We start from the raw sequence: 19,537 nt of genomic DNA, 5'->3' as shown, positions 1-19,537 counted from the left end.
TTCCATTGTTCTTACATTTTATTCTACACATACAGCTACATTGGCCTTCCTGTTGTTCCTTACACATTATTCCTATCCTCCTCCTTGCCTTTTCACTCACTGTCTCCTCTATTTGGAATTCTTTTTCTTATCACCTCTACTTCTGACTTCCCTGTCTTCCTCAAATCTTATTTTCTATGGGAAACCTTTTTTGGTTATCACTATTCAAGCCTTATCTCTGTAATTATATTCCATGTAAACCTAAATTTCTTTTTTGTACAGTTCTTTGCACATTTATCTCTTGTATTAGAATGTCCCATCCTTGAGGGAAGAGAGCATATTTTTTTTTTTTCTTTCTATGTATTTTGCAAGATTAGTGCTATGCCTGGTGCATGGTATAGACTAAATACATGCTTATTGACTAACTGATAGTAGTTTGAGGAGGAAGGCACTAGCAGGTGAAGAAATCAAGAAAGGTTTCAAGTAGAAAGTGGTATTTTAACTGCATTTTGAAAGAAACTAGCAATTCCAAGAGGCACAGATGAGGAAAGAGCTCATTTTAGACATATAGAAATGATAGATGGGGGGCAGCTAGATGGCGCAGTGGATAGAGCATCAGCCCTGAATTCAGGAGGACCTGAGTTCAAATCTGGTCTCAGACACTTAACACTTCCTAGCTGTGTGACCCTGGGCAAGTCACTTAACCCTAGCCTCAGAGAAAAAAAGAAAAGAAAAGAAATGATAGATGGAATGTCGCATGTGAAGAATGACCAGCAGGTCAGTAGGAGTAAACCAGAAAATGCATGGGACTAATGAATACAAGTACTGGAAAAGTTTTCCAGGGACCATGAAAAATTTTAAATTCCAAAACCATTTGTATTGATCTTGAAGGTAATAGGGACCCACTAGAATTTATTGTTTAGGGGCAGAAAATAGGATCAGTTCTGCTTTTTAGAAAAATTAATTTGTCAGCTATGTGGAAGATGAATTAGAGTAGAAAGAGAGCTGATTAAGGAACATTAACCAGAAAGCTATTGCAACAGTCCGGGCAAATAATTATAGTGGCTATGTGAATGGACAGAAGAAGAAATGTGTAGGTGAAGTTTTGAAGATAAAAATGAGGACACATGACAAAAGACTGGCTATGTGGGGTCACACTCAATATGAGTGAGGAGATGATGTTACAGGGAAATAGAAGTATCCTTGACCGAAATAGAAAACAGTGGACTTAAGGGAAAGATGAGTTCTCTTTTTGAAATAGTTGGGGGTTTCTATGGGACACCCAATCCAAAATGCCAAATAAGAATTTAATGAAGCAGGATTAGATTTTAAGAGAGAAAGAACTAGGTCTACAGATCTAGAATTTATCTGCCCAGAGATGACAATTGTACCCACAGGAATTAATTAGGTCAGAATGTAAGACCGTGCAGAGAGAAAGAAGACCTATGGTATTTCATAATTGGGCATGAAATTATATAGTTATTGAACTTGTTTGACACTCAACTTTTTAATGTTAAAAATAATTTTTAAAAACAATAAGCAATATCAAAACATGTCATTAATCAATTTTAATGTTGTCATAAAAGACTGAATCTAAATTCTAGTATGGTAATCCTTTCAATTGGCACTAAGGGTGAAGAGCCCCAACTGTGGTACAAAGTCTTCACCCTTAGTCTTAGCCTGAGAAAATGACTACTCCTTGACTTGGGGACCAGAATTCATAGAGGGCAGACTCCTTTGGAGATAAAGGATAATGATCCTTTCTCCTGACCTGACTAGCAATGTGACATCATTACTACAAGAGACTATTTGAAGCCATGTGTGTAAATATTTATAAAAATGATGTTATGTGTTAACATGTTCAAGTTCTTTGAACAAATTAAACATTCCATTCTGTTACTAGACTATTATTACATTATCAGTCTATTTAACATGACCAGGATAAATGAGAGCCCAAAGCAATTTCTAGGGATTATGCCTGCATCCAGGGACAAGCTCTGGCACCAGGAACCTAGGGCAACATAGACTAGAGGTTCTTTCAAAATTATTGAATTTTTAAAAGAATTTCCCTTTGTTTTATCTGGAGAGGTAAAGAATATCTTTACTGCATGTCTTAGCTGCAAAAGTATGTTGGAGAGTCATTCAAAAAAGGTTTTTGTTAAAAAAGAAAAAAAAAAGTTTTTGTTTAGAAAAATTTCCCCCAAAGTGACAGTCCCCAGATTGTATTTTGGGAATCCAGTTTGATGGACATTCTAACTGTGATTTAGAAAAAGAAAAAAGAGGCATCAGAAACTGTATTCATTATCCAAAGAGAACAAAAAGTTGACTATTTTTGGTTTCAACATTTACACTCTAATTTCTATGAGATGCCTTTTAAGTAAATGAAAGTCAAGGAGCTCTCAGCACTAACTTTCTATATTTGGAATAACAAATTAGTCTAATGTTTTTTGTACAATTTATCAGTGTGGAGATGGTTCACCATATTACCATTTTTGAGTCATAAGTAAGACTCAAAGATAAAATTATAATGGATGATAAGATATTGTATTAATTTTATCTTAATAAGTTTTGACAAAACAGATTCAAATCTTTAGAGTACAGTATATACAGGAATAAGACTAACTAGAAGAATTACTTTGCTTTAAAAAAAAGGTGGGAAGGAGAGATTTGGACAAGAGAAGAAAATCTCAGTATGCCTTATAAATTCTTAAATTTGGTCTGGGTCACATCAGCCCCTAATTTTCTCATATTCTAAACAAAATTTCAAGCATATACAGACCCAACTTTCTGAAGTTCCTATCTCAAAAAGACAACTATAATGTAACCTTTCTGAGAATTTTGTATTATATCACAAAAATTCTTCCAAAAGGAACTCAAACTTAATTACAAAATATAATTGCAAATACTTTAAAGGAAGGAGACACTATGGAAAGCTTTTACATTAAGGGAAAAGACACTCCTGGAAGCCATTTTTCTTATTTTTCTATTTGCCTACCCTCTATTACTTTTTTAAGCAAATAACTTCTAACAAGTGAATAAGGTAAGACTCAATAAATTTGTCTATTCAAAAATCTAAACTCCTGTTTCATGGGACCATGTTTTATATTCTCCAGTAAAACTTGATTATTCTTATTTTAGACACAATTTTGATGGGAGATGTTACCATTTTCCAAGACCAAAGAAGAAAGGATATAATAAATTATCCATTTACTTTAAAAACTAAAAACAGGTATATCGGCAGCAATTAGAAATGACAAATACTAAAGAAAGAAATAGAAAAAAAATATTAGAAATCAGACATAGAAGTTAACAAAAATTTCAATATTGTATCATTTCAGAGAGGAAAAACTATTTCACCATGTTTCCTTTTTTTCCCTATCACAAGAACATAAATGTATCATAGAATGAGATGAAAAGTGATGTTCAGAATGAGAACTTTTGTAGTTGCTCCTCAATCTTATCTGATCTGACATGGAGTTTTTTTTGGCAAAGATACTGGAATAGCTTGTCACTTCCTTGTCTAACTCATTTGACAGATGAAGAAAGTGAGGCAAATACATTAAAATGACTTGCTCAGGAGCACCTAGCTAGGAAGAGGCTGTATTTGAACTCATGAATATATATCTTCCTAGTTCCAAGTTCAGATGAATCACCTAAGTGCCTCAGAATGAAAGCTACATATTCAAAAAAAAGTTTAAATTGTATTCTATAAGCATTGTTTAAGATGCCTATAAAATATAAGATGTTTTGGAAAGATTCCCAATTTGGCAGAAAATATTTTTTAAAAATTTAAAAATAGTTTTTAAAGTTTAAGTCCTCAAAGCTTAAAAGTTTTAATTTCCTAGAAAATTAACTTTCATATAATAAGAATCTCATCCTCTGACAATAACATATAAATGAGACATTACTGTACTTCTATGCTTATCAGACTTACCTTTTGTAAAAATATTTTAGAAAGTTTTAATAGTCTCTGATAACCTTGCTAAAATTAGTTGAACTTTAGAATAGGTAGAGAGTAAAGTCTTGGCAAAGAGACAGATGGTTTCAAGGTATAGTAGAAAAAGAAAGAATCATAAGGACCCACTTTGGAAAATGCTCAAAGGTATGAGTAAATCAAGAAATTTATAGGAGTTATGAACAAATAGTTAAACAGTGGGGGCACCCTTAATTAAGAAGATGTGATAAGCTCCTGTTTGACCAGAAACCTATTGCATTTTTTAGCTTATTCTAAAGGAAAACCAAAAATATTTAATGCAACATAGATAGATATTTGAAAAAGATTAATCCCAGTCTCCTACATCTTTGAAATCAACAGTGTAATACAATGATAACTAGATGGTTTCAGATGCAATGATAAATGTGTTGCCCTGAGTCTTACTCATTTATAAATAGATAAATCTTGAGATGTTCTAGACTTTTGAATTGGCAAAGACCAAATTGTTTTCAGTAGATTTAAACTTGTGAGTGGATTTTATGTCAATTTTTAAAATTGTTTGTCTTCATCAGGTATATGTGGTTAATTAGAATATTAATTTGCTTCAAATAACTTATCTCCTTATATTCTGGATAAATAAAATTTCATGATTAAGGAGAAAAAGTTGCATCCCTGTGTTGCTGAAGAACTAAGCTAAGGTTAACCAGCATATGAAAAGGCTAAAATCAGTTTACCAGGCTATAGTTAGAAACATGGATCTGGGGAAACAGAAACAGAAAAAGAGGAAGTAAGGACAGGAGCAAAGGAAGTCACAATCTGGAAAATGCTGTTTGGTGAATATCCCATGTGATATTTGGGGCTCTTCAGTAATGTGAAAAGCTCACACAGACTCACATGCTGCCTCTGTAAGCCTAATGGAAGATTGGTTAACACTTTATTGATTATTTAGATTAACACTGAGGAAATCATATATAATTTTCCAACCAAGTAACACCATACTTGAGAGTCATCAACCCAGCAGTCTTTCCAAAGTCATTCTGATACATAAACAGAAGGTCCTTTGTAGTGCACACATTTTAGTCTTTCACCTGGAACATGGCGTCAAATAGCTGGGTGCAAAAAAAAAAGTAACTCTTATTGACTGACTTCTTTCATTCACATACACACACACACACACACACACACACACACACACACACACATATATGTATATATATATATATATACACATTTTCATGTATGTGTGTATGATCTGCTTTACGTAGTAGCCAGAACATGGAAATGAAACAGCCATTTTCTTATTGAAAAATAACTAAAAAATTGTATTCTGTGAGTAAATTGAAATATTATTGTGCCATAGGAAATAATGAAATAGACAATTTCAGAGGAAACGGGGAAAGCTTCTCTGAACTGATGCCAAGCTAAGTAAGCAGAATAAAGAGAACAAATTATACAATGATAATAACATTATAGAGAAAGACAAACAAACAAACAAACAAACAAAAAACAACCAGGTTTTTGAACTTTGATCAAAATAATGATAAATGGAGATAAAACATGCCATTCACCTTCTAATGGAGAAGTGATACACTTAAAATACAGAAATGCAGGCATAGCTAACACATTGCTGTACCAAACTATGTGGCTGCATATTAGAAGATATATTTGGAGGGTTTAAAATTTGATGAATTGGGAGTGGTAGAAATTACAGGTTAATTTGTTTAAAAAAAAAACTGTTACCTGAAAAATAAAAGTATTGATAAATTTTGAAAAAAAAAATCAGTTGGATAAGACTCTATGTTGGAAAACTGATTAGAAAACAAACTTGCTTAATAATGTTTGTATAAATAAAAATAGATTTTCCACAAACATTATAAGATAATAGAAATTCAGAATTCATTTTAAAGGTCAGTTTGGTCAAGAACCCATCCAAAGAAGTTTAGATCTCATTCGGAAGATACCTCACCTAGACAGCTGGGTTCTTCTTGCATCTGTGTCAATTATTATTTGTATGACTCAGGGTAAGTGACTTCCTCATTAAATTCTATTATTCTAAAATAGAAAATAAGAGGGATTGAATCTGATGATCTGATATCCCTTTCATTTCTGAAGTTCTCTGTTTTCTAGAAACATAATCTTGGTTCTATCAGAGATACATCTGAAAGGGGGAAATCATTTAACCTTCTTGTCAAAGTAGAATAAATAATATGAGCCTATATCTTGGGGAATATAGAAAAATAATATTCATAAAGCACTCGGAAGATCTATTTTAAAACAAAAGTAGTGATGATGATATTCTAATATTAATCTAAGAGTTTACTGCAGTGATTTCAAATGTGTGGCACCAATATAAACTCCATATATTGTAATGAAATAAGGCATATGCTGCATGATCTTGGCAGGAACTCAGGGTTTTTAATATACTGTTTATATTTTGAGGGAGTCAGAATCTGAGAAGAGATCTGGAGGCCAGTTTAATGTAATCTTTGAGATGAGTCCCTTTTCAGCACTGGCCAAATCATTTGTTCTGAGTTGGAAGTTTCTTCTGTCAGTTGGGAATTACACAGTTCCACTTCATTATCACAATTGAGATGAATAATTTAGAAAACTTCAGAACTTAAACTGTACCTCCTGTATTCAGCCTTTCTTTGAAATTTAATAGTTTATCAGGATTAAGATTTGTAACTTGCAACCTTTTTTTTGTTTCCTCTTGACATTTTTCACTGTGATAACACTCAGATTCTCTTAAACACTTAGTTACTGATAGTCATAGTGCTACAAACATAGCAAGCCCTTAATAGAGGTTGGAAAAAATTAAATGAAGAACCAGGCTCATTCAATAGTTGAAGGACTAATACTTAAACTGGTCAAGACACTTTAAGGAAATTTGAAATAGATTCCTAGGTCTACATCTATACATCTAGGTTATATGTTTATATGCTTTTTTTCTATCATTCATTTTCTTTTTTTTTAATTTTATTTCAAAGTTATGGGCTCCAAAGGGTTAATAAACTGTACATGCTCTTTGATCCAGCAATGTCACCACTGGGTCTGCATCCCAAAGAGATCATAAAAAAGAGAAAAGGACCCACATATGCAAAAATGTTTGTAGCAGCCCTGTTTGCAGTGGCAAGGAACTGGAAACTAAATGGATGCCCATCAGTTGGGGAATGGCTGAATAGTTATGGTACATGAATATGATGGAATATTATTGTTCTATTAGAAACTATCATCAGGATGATTTCAGAAAGAATTGGAGAGACATATATAAACTGATACTAAGTGAAGTGAATAGAACCAAAAGAATATTGTACATACCAACAACAAGACTATGTGATGATCAACTGTGATGGTTGTGGCTCTATTTCAACAAATAGACTTGTAATGGAGAGAGCCATTCTGCATCCTCTCTCTCTATGGAGACTGAATGTGGATTACAACATAGGATTTTCCTTTTTGTTGTTTGCTTGCTGTTTTCTTTATTTCTTTCTCATTTCCCCCCTTTTGATCCAATTTTTCCTGTGCAGCATGATAAATGTGGAATATGTTTAAAGGAATTGCACGTGTTTAACCTATATTGGATTACTTGCTCTCTAGGGGAGGGGAAAGGGGGAGGGAATAAGAAGAATTTGGAACACAAGGTTTCACAAGAGTGAATATTGAAAACTGTCTTTGATTGTATTTTGAAAAATAAAAAAGCTATTATAAAAATAAAAATAAATAATGTTATAAGCCCAACCTCATGAACTCCTTTTTTTCTTTAAGTACTTCTTTCACCTTACTTTTCTAAGGGAGGTCTGATTGTTATTATCCCTATTTTATAGGTAAGAACATCTAAGTTTAGAAAGGTTCTAATTTACCTAAGATAAATCATTCAAACAAAAAATCAACAAGCCAAATGCTTATTCCTATTAGGACACAGCCAAAAGGTTCAATGGATTCAATACTAGACTTAGAAATTAGATGTCTGGAGCTCAAATTCTACCTTAGACAGTATTTGAAAGACCCTGAGAGAATCACTTTATCTCTTTTTCTTATTCTCCATATCCTTACATATAAAATTAGAATAAGAATAGTACATACTTTTGAGGGATATTGTGAGAATTAAATAAGATAAAATATCTTGGAAACAAAACTTAAATGCCAGATAAAGGTTAGCTAATGTTTCTCAGAGGCCAGGTATTCTCTGAAGAATTGGGGATAGAAAAGCAAAGGTCACAGGGTAAATCTAAGAGGTTAGATTGGAAGTCTGTTGTCTAATTAAATTCCTCCTTTCCAACTCTATGTTTGACTTAGAATCAGGCAGCTTATTTGATTGATTCCACACTAATGAAACTTGGTAAGTATAGCACCAATGTATATATTTTTGGCCAATTATTAACTTAAGTAGCAATGAAGAAAACATGAAAAAATTAAGAATGGTGGGAAAATTTGTTAATATTTGCCTACACAAATTAGATTAAGATATCACTAGCATTATAGAAAAATATTTTATTGACTCCAGTTTTAGCCAGTGCAAACAAGTAAATTTTCATTCATAATATTTTAGGAATTTAGTTCCACCTGTTTCTGGCCAGTGTAGCTAAGACCCCAAATAATGACAGCAGATCAATTAGGAAGTAATGTTTTGGGCACAATGTGACAAATCAAATTCATTGTGCATTGTATCCCTTTGATATAGCAAATGTGGCAACTTTCTTAAAGCAAGTACCCCAACTACACCTTTGATTCATATGAAAAAAAAAATAAAATAAGAACCTTTATTTCCAAAAGGGTACAGAGTGCTATTTTAACATTAAATTGTAAATTTTCTGTTTCTGCTATCTGAAATGGAATTTTTACTTGTATGTTAAATGAAATTCAAAGTGGTAATTTAGAAAAAATAGAAACTTCAAAATATAGAACATTCATTAATACTGAACACAGTTTTCAAGCCTGGGCTGAATCAATTTTTTTTTTTTTTAAAGCTCACCTTGAATTCAGAATTAGTTGATAATTATGTACAAATTTTTCAAGTTATTTTTCTTTCTTGGATCAAATCTGAATGTTATACTTTGGCATAAGTTCTCTGGTTCTCCTATTTCAGCTCCTTTCTCTTTGAAGTTAATTTGAATATAGCTGTCTTTTTCCTACTTATTCAACTGAGAGTACAAGTAGTGGTGGAATAAACATTCCTTGTGCCATAAAGAGAAAAATCAAAGAAAAGTAGGACACTTAGGTGATTCAATACATAGAATACTGGGCCTAGAGTCAGGAGGATCTGAGTTCAAATCCAACTTCATATACTTACTAGCTTTGTGATTCTAGACAGGTCACTTAACCCCTGTTTATCTGTGTAAAATGGGAATAATAACAGCACTTTCTTCCTTTGAGGGTTATTGTGAGAATCAAAAAATTATAATAGAATTAGCATATTGCCTAGAACATAGTTAAGTGCTGTATAAATGTTAGTTGCTGTTATTATTATTGAAGTACTTAACATGGGGACTGACACTTCATAAATCCTCCTTCTTTCTCTTCCTTCCTCCCAATTCTGTCTCTGACACTAGTCCTATGTGTGTTGGGAACCTGTTTCCTCATCAAATAAGGATGCTATTTATATAGTGTTTATATTTGTCTGCAAAGCTCTTTCAATTCAACAGCTTACTGAGGTAGGTATTACCTAATCCATTGAGTTATCAGATGATAAAAATGAGTTAGCAGATGTGAAAAAAATTTGTGTATCAAATATTATATAAAATAGGATACAATTTTATGGAATTTTGTGTTTTTAATTCTTCATGACTGAAGTGATATACATGAGAAAAAATAGGATATTGATGGCAACTCCCAAAATTACTTTCTCTTATTTCTTTTACCAACTAATCTAATTTTAGACATGAAATCAAGTCATCAGAATAGATAAATGAGAGAGTAGAAGTAATTTTTTTTTAAGGAGACAAATCACAAGACTCTAAGAGAGTAAGGAGTTCTATAAAACCCCAAATAGATGAGTGGGTTGAGTATTGTTTTGTAAAAATGAAAAGAAAGCTTCTGGAAATATCTAAACTCAAATAAGGAAAATAGACAAGGATTGGTAAGATGAAAGATTAAGCAACACAGAACTTTATAAATATGGACAGTAAGTGGTAATGCTTCATAAAGAGAATTCTTTTGAGTAGCTCTTCATCTGTGAAGATGAACCTTCTGAATACCTTTATTTTATCTAAAGTATACATAATAATGACCTGAGACCTCCAGTGTAACTTTGATTCTTCTAGTATGGAGTGGGTAAGATAAAATACCCAAATTTATTGCATAAATAATATCCAGACATAAACTTACGGCAATCAATACTAAAATAGTGCATAATATACCATCAGAGTTATGTCTCCAGAGGTCCAGAAAGGGCTGTAGTGCATCCTACTACAATAGGATGAACATTGAGGAGGGTGGGGAATAATGAATTAAATCTCTGTTAAAAGTAAATGTCTACTACTCTGTTGTGCTCCCAACTCCCCAGCAACAACTTCAGAGAGATTCCAGCTAGTTCCACAAAATATTAAACATTTCATCTCTTGCTTTCAAACAAATTAGGATAAAATGAAACTCAAAATTTGCAAAAAGCCTTGAGATGATTAGGGAAAAAAAATGTAAACTTTGATATATCACTCATAGTCAACTTCCTTTAATGATTTACTTTTGTTTAGCCTGATCTACACTAAAGAAAAACTACCACAAATAATGTAGTTACTGTTATTTTCATGCGTTACAAACTTTCCTAAGGTTTCTAAGGAGATATGGGCAAGAGTAAAATAGGGCCTTTGCAAAAGGCTACCTTTGATCTTGTGCTGGGTTTATTTTCAAGACTAATTGGTAAAAATGAAAGAAAAGCTAACCTTTTTAATTTTTTTTTTAAAGATTATCTCTTGCTTAAAAACAAACTTAGTAACACTGAAATAAGCTTGCAAAGAATGAGTCTTTAGGAAATATGGGGACATCTCTCAACATTTATAAATAGTATTTACACTCATCTATTCTTCCCAAAAAGTAGAGGTCAAGCACTTGCCTAGGCCAACAGTAAACCCATTACAAGAAGCAGATTGTCAAAAAAGGAAATCTGGAAGTCCAACATGAATTCTCCGTCATATCTTTGGACTGAGTCACAGGATACTAAGGACTCCCCCAAACTTCTGGAGCACCTACCCCAGGTTTTTGGTAATATGTTTTTGTGTCATGGACTTCCCTTTCCATCTGGTAAAGTCTAGGAACCTTTTCTCAGAATAACATTTTAAATAAATAAAATAAAATACATAGTATTTCAAAAGAAACCAATTTTATTGAAATATGTTTGTAATACATATCTTTTTTAAAACCACCTAAATTCTTACATTCCTTGAAATCTATACACAGACCCTAGGTTAAGAACTCCCTATTCTAAGGCCCTATAGATGGAGTAAATGATTTATCATAAAACTACTAAATGAGACCAAAAAGGGATCCAGGTCTCTAAGATTCAGCCCAGCCTGTAGATAGAAGAGACTATTTCAGACATTGGCTACATTGAAAAATAAATTATGCTTATCTTTAAAACTTGGAGGGAAAATTTTATTCCTCCTAAGAGAAATAAATAAACCAAACCATTACGTGCGTATCTATCCCCTGCAGCATTTCTTCTGTGATCTACTATTTCACCTCCGAGGTCATTTAAAAAAGTAAAAAAAACAAAACTGACTAGTATCCAATTCTATTCCTGTCCTTTCCACATATTTGACCAAAAGGCTGAATGGGTTGGTCCGGATTGAGTCAGGAAAAGAACCATCAGCCCATTCGGCATTCAAAAGCAACTTGGAAGCACTGGGAACTCAGTAGAGTCTAGTTTCTCAAGGCGCGCCCCATTTCTCAACTCCCTCTCCCCAGTCCAGATGCATCCAGGCAGCAAGAGCTAGCCGTGAGCCCTCCCACCTTGTCAGTAGCCTTTTTAACCCCCTTTGGCACAGAGGATTGCAGAGGAAGAACAACTGCAATTAACCCTCCCTCCCCCCTTCTTCCAGGTGTGTGCGCTGTTTGGTTTGGCTGGACAGAAAAATTCCCCTTTCCTGAGTTGTCTGAACTCAGTACCTAAGAGACACCCAAGTAAGATTAGATTGCAGGGGTCCCCGAGGGCACTACGGTAACAATCCAGGGAGGCGTTCAAGCGCCCATCCCCAGCCATCTTCAACTTGCTGTGAGTGCCCAACAGGTGAGGCAATGCCACGCAAACAGAAGTCCCCTTACCAGCCCCTTTCATTTAGCGAAAACCTCTCGTCCTGGCCTCCTCTGTCCTTTCCACTCCCCACCGCCAAGGGCTGCCAGCATCCGCACGAATTCCTTCACTCTCCCTGCCCACCTCCAGCATCTAACAACCCAGGCACGGTAAGGGGCTGGGACCCTTCAGCAACCTCCCAGCGGGCCAGATAGCTCCTCCACCCCCAGCCCTGACCAGTCCCATCTCCGGTTCAGGGACTGGACAACTTACCGCATAGTGCAGCTGGGGCTTCTCATTAAACACTGAGTCCCCCATGCTTCCCTCTGAAGTCAAGATTAGTGTTCCCCAGGCGTTCAGAGGGAGTGTCTGTAGCAGCCGCAACCGCTGCAGCGAGGGTGCGAGTGACCGGGGCGCTGCCGGGGCACCCGGACGCCCCCTCTCCTCCTTTTAGTCCTCCACTCCTCTTCCCCAGCTTCCCTGGAAGCGGTCAGGGCGAGCACTCCGATCCAACCCTATTTCACCACCATCCTGCTGACAGCACTAGCTTTGTTCACGGTTCAGAACCCGGCCACTGCTTTCTTATTTTGTTGATTTGAAGAAAAAAAACAAAAAACTAAAACCCCCAAAACACCACAAACCACCACAACAGAACACACAGACCCGCAGACACGACCCCTCTCACGTTGAGAAGCTGGAAGGGAAGAGGAGGAGGAGGAGAAAAAGAAAGGAGGAGGAGGCTGTCAGAAGCAATGGGCGGGCATTTAATTCCTTCCGCTCTCGGAGAACCCCACTAGCTGCTGCTGCGGCTGCTGCTGCTCAGGCTGCTGTTGCCAGCTGTTGGCAGTGGAACCTGCAGCTTCGTTTCCAGCAGAACAACAGGTGGAGAGTCAGAGGTTTCTACCTGCCAGCTGTCAGCCAACCTGCCCCATCTCCTTCAATGAAAGAGGGACAAGCGGTGCTGGACCGGAGGCTAGTGAAACTAACTGAAGGCATCCAAGGGAATCCAGAGGAGTTTACTGTAAAACAGTGACTTTAAATCCTCCTCCAGTTCTAGGTTCTGAGCCCGCTGAGTACCAGCTATTCCAAATAATGCTGTTTTTCTCCAAAGTATTGCTTTCATTTTACTCACAGCCTGTCACTTCTGGTGACCACAAGCGAGTAACTGAACTAGGGGAGTGTCTGCTTCAGGGCCCAAGAGGAGGGAATAGCCGCGATTGGACCTCTAGGGAGGGGCTGCGCTAAGGATTGCAGGTCCGGCAAACATAAGACTCTAATCTAAGGGTACTGCTCGTGGGGGACGCCGGGAACTCGAGGGGCATAATTGAACCGAGAAGGTACTGGAGGACATCATTCACTGCTGGCTCGAAGGAGGGGGCAGTTTCTGATTTACATCTGAGAGGCACTGTAGGAATAGGGTGGGCTGCTATTCAGGACTAGGGATATTGATGAAAGGGGAGGGGAGGAAACAAGAGTTCTGGGATTGGGTGGTAGAGATCTGTTTTGTTCAAGCAAAGCAAAACTTTGTACAATCTTTAAGCTCAAATAGGGGGAGCAACTTTTTTGTCAACCCATTGAATATATTCGAATTCTTAAATATTCAAATGAATTTGTGATCTCATAGATTGATTAGTTCTAAAGATGAAGATCGAAACTAGGGTTTGCTTGGGGTTTTTTTTGGTTGTTGTTTGTTTTTGGCAGATCTTGTCCATATCATTCCATAATGTCTATTGTCAGATTATAGTATGCATTTATATGGAAAACCTTTGGAATTTATCCATAAGTATGCATCCATTCAGATGAACTGTAAATTGTCCTGGGTTGAAGTGAAATAGGAAAGCTTGAGGATAATTTAAGTAAAAGTTACAAATATTTTAATAACTCCAAGCTTTACAAGAAAACAGAGACTCACTCTTTAAAATACCATGTTTTAGGGTATATAAGACCAAGACAGAGAAAACAACAATGTTCAAAGAATCAAAAAAGATTATTAAGAAACATAAGGAATATTTATAGTGAAAAGCGTAGTGGTCTTGGAAATCAAGACCCCTGGGTGAGTTCTAGGACAGGCTCTGACTTATTTTGTTTGGGCCTCAATTTCCTTCTCTGTAAAATGAGAGGGTCAGAGTGATAACTCATTTTTATATAGCACTTCAGGGTATACAAAGTATTTCCCTCACAATCATTAAAGCAGATGGTACAATTATTATGATACTACAACCCCAGTTTCCATGCATTTGCATTTTCAAATCCTGGCCTGCTCATTATAGAATTTTTAGCCTTCTTCAAAGCTGTATATAGTATATATGATCTCCTTCATGAAGGAGATTTTAAATTTTATTAAATTTTATTTTATTTTAATTTTATTAAAAATAATATAAATAATGTCAAAATTCAGTTACCAAAACCCAAAGTATTTGCTTGTGTGACTTACAGCTAATATGGAATATGAAAAAAATTTCCCTAAGGAACATAAGGCCAAGGATGGGGGAGAAGAAAGGATTAATAGGACTCAAGGAATTTTTATACATTCAACCTTCTCCAACTTAAACACTTTTAAATCCATAATATTTAAATGGGTGTAGCCTATTATGGGTTCTGGCTTCTCCCCAAGCTTTTGCTTCATTCTATGCCTAAATATTTTTCTCTGTCTCTGTTTCTGTCTCTCTCTGTCTCTGTCTCTGTCTCTCTTACACACACATATTTTGCAGACTGATATTGGAGTTCTCTTTCTTTCATAACTATTTAATGATTAATGCATCTAAATATGGGATTTATTTTAGGGTTTCACAAATCAGAATTTTAGTCCTTTCAGTGCACCAGCTTTATTTTTAAAATGTCAATTACCTATTATATATGTGTACTGTATTAAGAAAATAACTGTATAGGTTCTATGGTATTATAATAAACCAATGATAACCTAGCTTTACTGTGGAGTAGAATATTAGGCATAACTTCTGTTTTTTGACGTATCTATTGCCAAATCTCTATTGTTACAGTAGGGTGGAAAGAGATAATGGGTTGTTAGTTCATTTTTCCAGTTTTGAAAGGTTGTCTCTAGGGATGTGTCAGTGAGTTTAAGAAAAGAAACTAAACAATCTCTAAAATCTATTTGATTGAATTCAATCCAACAAACACTTATTAAATTCCTACTATATGTCAGGCACTGTGCTAAGCATCAGAGATACAAAAAAGAGCAAAAGACAATCTTTGCCCTTATAGAGCTTGTAATCTAAAAGAGAAGATAACATAAAGATATATACAAAGCAAACTATGTACAAGATAAATAATTAACAAAAGGAAGGCACTTGTATTAAGAGGGGCTGGGGAAGGCTTCCTAAAGGAGACAAAATTTTCCTTGGGATTTAAAGCCAGTCAAAGAGGTCATTAATTGGATTAGAGGAGCCATTCCAGCCATAAGGGATAACCAGAGAGGATTACTGGAACCAAGATATGGAGTATTTTATTTATGAAATAGCTAGGCCTGTGTCACTGTATCAAAGAGTACGTATTGAGGAGTAAGATTTAAGAATACTAGAAAAGCTGGAAGGGACGAGGTTATGAAGTACTGTTTTCATACATTTATTAGTTTTAATTTTATTTGCTACTTTATTTTCCCCAATTACATATAAAAACAATTTAACATTATTCCTCCCCCAAGAAAAGTTTTGAGTTCCAAATTCTTTCCTTCCTTCTTCTTCTCCCCTCATTGTGAAGATAGCAATTTGACATAGGTTTTACACACACACACACACACACACACACACACACACAGAGTAATGCAAAACATTTATGAAAGTCATTCTGTGAAAGAAAACACATCAAAAAAAAAAAAAAAGAAAAAGTATCTTTGATCTACATTCAGACTCTACCAGTTCTTTCTCTGAAGGACATCATTTTTCATCATAAATCCTTCAGAATTTCCTTGAATTATTTATTATATTCCTGAGAATAGCTAAGTTTTCATAGTAGATTATCAAATACTATTGCTATCACTGTGTACAATGTTCTCCTGACACTGCTTATTTACTTTGCATCAGTTCATATAAGTCTTAGGAAGAGCTTTGAATGCCAAACAGAGAATTTTGTATTTGTTCCTAGGGGCAATAAGGAGACACTGCAGTTTTTTGAGCTGGGGTGGAATTGGAGAGTGACATGATTAAAATTGAGTTGGAGGAAAATCACTTTAGTTGCTGAATGGAGAATGGATTAAAGTAAGAAAAGATTTGATGCAGGCAGATCCACCCGCTAGCTATTACTATTGCAGCAATCAAGCTGTGAGATGATGGATTAGTGCCTGAATTAGAATGTTAGCACTATTAGGGGAGAGGAGTGTATTTGGGAGAAGTAGCAAAGGTGAAATCAACAAGGCTTGCAACAGTTTGGATTTGAGATGAGGAAGTGAGAGATAATGAAAAATCAGTCCTAAAACTCAGCACCTGAGAGTGATAATGCCTCTACAGTAATAAAGTGGGTCAGGGAAGAAGGAAGGGTTTGGGGGGAAATAGAGTGAGTTTTGTTTTGGACATATTATGTTTAAAGTGTCTACTAATACCCAATTCAAGGATGTGAGATTGGAGATCAGCTAAAAGATTGGAACAGGAGAGGTAAAAGATGGTAAATATATCCATTTGAAAAAATCATCAAGTGAAATAGTATGGAGAGAAAACAAAGGAATCAGGATAGAACCCTGAAGGCTACCAATGGTTAGAGGGAGTAAAGTGAATTATTAACCCTTAGTCCCTTCTATTTAGCTCTCTAAAATCTACAGGATTTAGAAAAGTTCCAAATGTCTTGCTAATTATTGAGCAACAAGAGTTACATATCACATTGCTAGAAAAACATGTTACATACAATATATTTTATTGATAACTTTTGTTTCTCTATTGCCTTCTCTCTATTGCATTCATTATTCAATATATCTCTCCCTTGGACCAGCAAAAAAATTCCATTTCACACACACACACACACACACACACACACACACACACACACACACACACCATATATATTTTTTTTCCTATATACATTTTTTCTTAATAACATTCCAAGGAGGAATGGAGTTCGTGTAGTAGCTAATGTGCTGGATTTGGAATCAAAGAATCTGAATTCAAATTCCACTTTTGTCATTTATTACTTTTTATGTGACTTTTGAACAAATCTTTTTGATCTAGTAATACTACTACTATGTATGCATTCCAAAGAGATCAAAGAAAAAGGGAAATGACATAAATGGGCAAAAATATTTATAACAGCTCTTTTTGTGGAGCAAAGAATTGGAAATGGAGGGGATGCCCATCTATTGGGGAATGACTGAAAAAGTACTGGCATATGATTGTGCTGAAACCTTATGCATAGTAAAAGCAATATTGTACAATGAACAACTGTGAATGACTTAACCACTCTGATCAATACAATGATTAAAACAGTTCCAAAGGACTTATGAAAAAAAAAATGCTATCTTCCTCCAGATAAAGAACCAATGAGGTCTGAATGCAGATCAAGGCACATTTTGTTTTTGTTTTTATTTTTTCTTGCTTTTGTTTTTTGAGGGTCATCATTATCCATGATTAATATGGCAATTTAAAAGGGATGGCTTGCTGATACATGAAGGAATATATTTAGAAATCAATGGCATTTGATGTCATAAAGTATCAATAAAAATAAGATTGTATAAACATACTTTATAATTATTTTCTGCTTTCTTCAAAATGTGAGTTGCAGAAATATGAATAAGAAATGTGGTTAATTTATCACATTCATAATTATCATGAGGACACAAAGATTGATGAAACAGAAAAGTAGGTTTTTTTAAAATTCCTGCAATTCAGAAAGAATGCTTATCAATTAATCAACAAACTCTTATTAAATGCCTGCATTGTCAGGCATTCTTCTAGGTTCTGGGATGCAAAAGTAAAAATCAAACTATTTCAGCTGTCAAAATATATACATGTAATGATTCACTCATATTGCTATTCAGTTAGTTAATTTTATTCCAAGCATAATATTGGTTAGCTGTGTAAAAGATAAAACTTGAAGGCTGATGATGGATTTTCCAGGTCTTTCTACCACAAACTATTAAAACTTTTACCACAATAAGCATAGCTACATAAGTGATTGGAGAGCATCATTTAAAATCCTTTTCATTTACTCATGTTGTCTAATTGTTTCTAGTTGAGTTCTCCTTTATTTAATTTAACCACAAAAGTGCTAGAGAAGAGCAATAAAATAAACAAATAAATAAATAAAAATCAAATAAGACTAGGTGCCTTTTATCTGAAGTTCATAGAAATGATATAAGGTAAATGATTTAATAGTAATATGCAAATACAAAGAGGGATACAAGACAAATTCTATGGGGAGAATGATTTCTCAATTGAAGGGAAGAGACTCAAGAAACCTTCATGGAAGTCCTAGCATTTCAACTGAGAGTGAAAGAATGAGATGAAATTTTAACAATAGGGGGTATTAAATTAAAACAACTCTGAGGTACCACCTTATGCCTATCAGATTGGCTAACATGACAGAAAAAGAAAATGATAAATATTGGAAAGAATGAGGGAAAACTATGATGATAATGCATGTTAGTGGAGTTTGAACTGATCTAGCTTGTGGAGAACAAAAAACTATAAACCTATGTACCCTTTAATCCAGCAAACTACCACTAGGTCTATATTCCAAAGACATCATAAAAAGGGGAAAGGACCAAAATGCACAAAAATATTTATAGCAGTTCTTTTTATGTTATAAGGAGTTGGAAATTGAGGGGATGCCTATCAATAGAGGAATGGCTAAACAAGTTGCAGTATATATTCGTTTTACATATACATTTATATGCATGCAAATATATAGACTATATAAAATACATGAAAAAAATGTTTGTAAGAAATAGTTTCCATCTTCAGCTCCATGCAGAATAGTTAAACAACTAGCACCAATTCACACATATGTTTGGGACCAAAAAAGAAAGCTCAGCAAGAAGGGCCACTGATATATTATAAGACAGCAATTTAAGAAAAAAAAAAGTGGGAAAAAAAAGATATCTGGAATAGCCCTGAGTGGAGGTGAAGGACATATAAGATTAGGATGAAAATTATAATTTATGAGATTATAGATATAGAAGGGACCTTAGAGATCATCACTATAACCTACTTTAACTAATGAGGAAACTGAGTTTCTTGCCCAAGATCATACAAATGACTTGACAGAGTTAATATTTCAATTCATATCACCTGACTCTAAATCTAGCCCTGTATCAGATGGTAGATTTTAGAGTGCCGATCTTTACACTCTGATGATGCCCCTAAATGATGTTTCTTGAAAAAACACACTCATAAGTGCCTTAGAATTTCAAAGCTTCTTAAATTGTAAATTACAACCCCATATAGAGTCACATTACA

General features: G+C 34.8%; 1 protein-coding gene across 2 annotated transcripts in view; it reads right to left on the bottom strand.

Annotated features, from left to right (window-relative positions):
• ARHGAP6 (Rho GTPase activating protein 6) overlaps positions 1-19,537 on the bottom strand; it is a 583,013-nt gene that overhangs the window by 291,327 nt on the left and 272,149 nt on the right. Inside the window, exon 1 of one of the 2 annotated variants that reach the window (XM_074300012.1) lies at positions 12,411-13,227. The exons of the other annotated variant lie outside the window; for it this stretch is intronic. Coding sequence (XP_074156113.1) covers positions 12,411-12,455 — 45 coding nt within the window. The 5' untranslated portion in view covers positions 12,456-13,227. Of the gene's footprint in view, positions 1-12,410; positions 13,228-19,537 lie in introns of those variants that run through there. 2 annotated transcript variants of the gene reach the window in all.

This window comes from Sminthopsis crassicaudata, chromosome 3, assembly GCF_048593235.1.
Source record: "Sminthopsis crassicaudata isolate SCR6 chromosome 3, ASM4859323v1, whole genome shotgun sequence".
NCBI lineage: Eukaryota > Metazoa > Chordata > Mammalia > Dasyuromorphia > Dasyuridae > Sminthopsis > Sminthopsis crassicaudata.
Note: the sequence above shows the minus strand (reverse complement) of the source record. Positions and strands in the feature narration are given on the sequence as shown.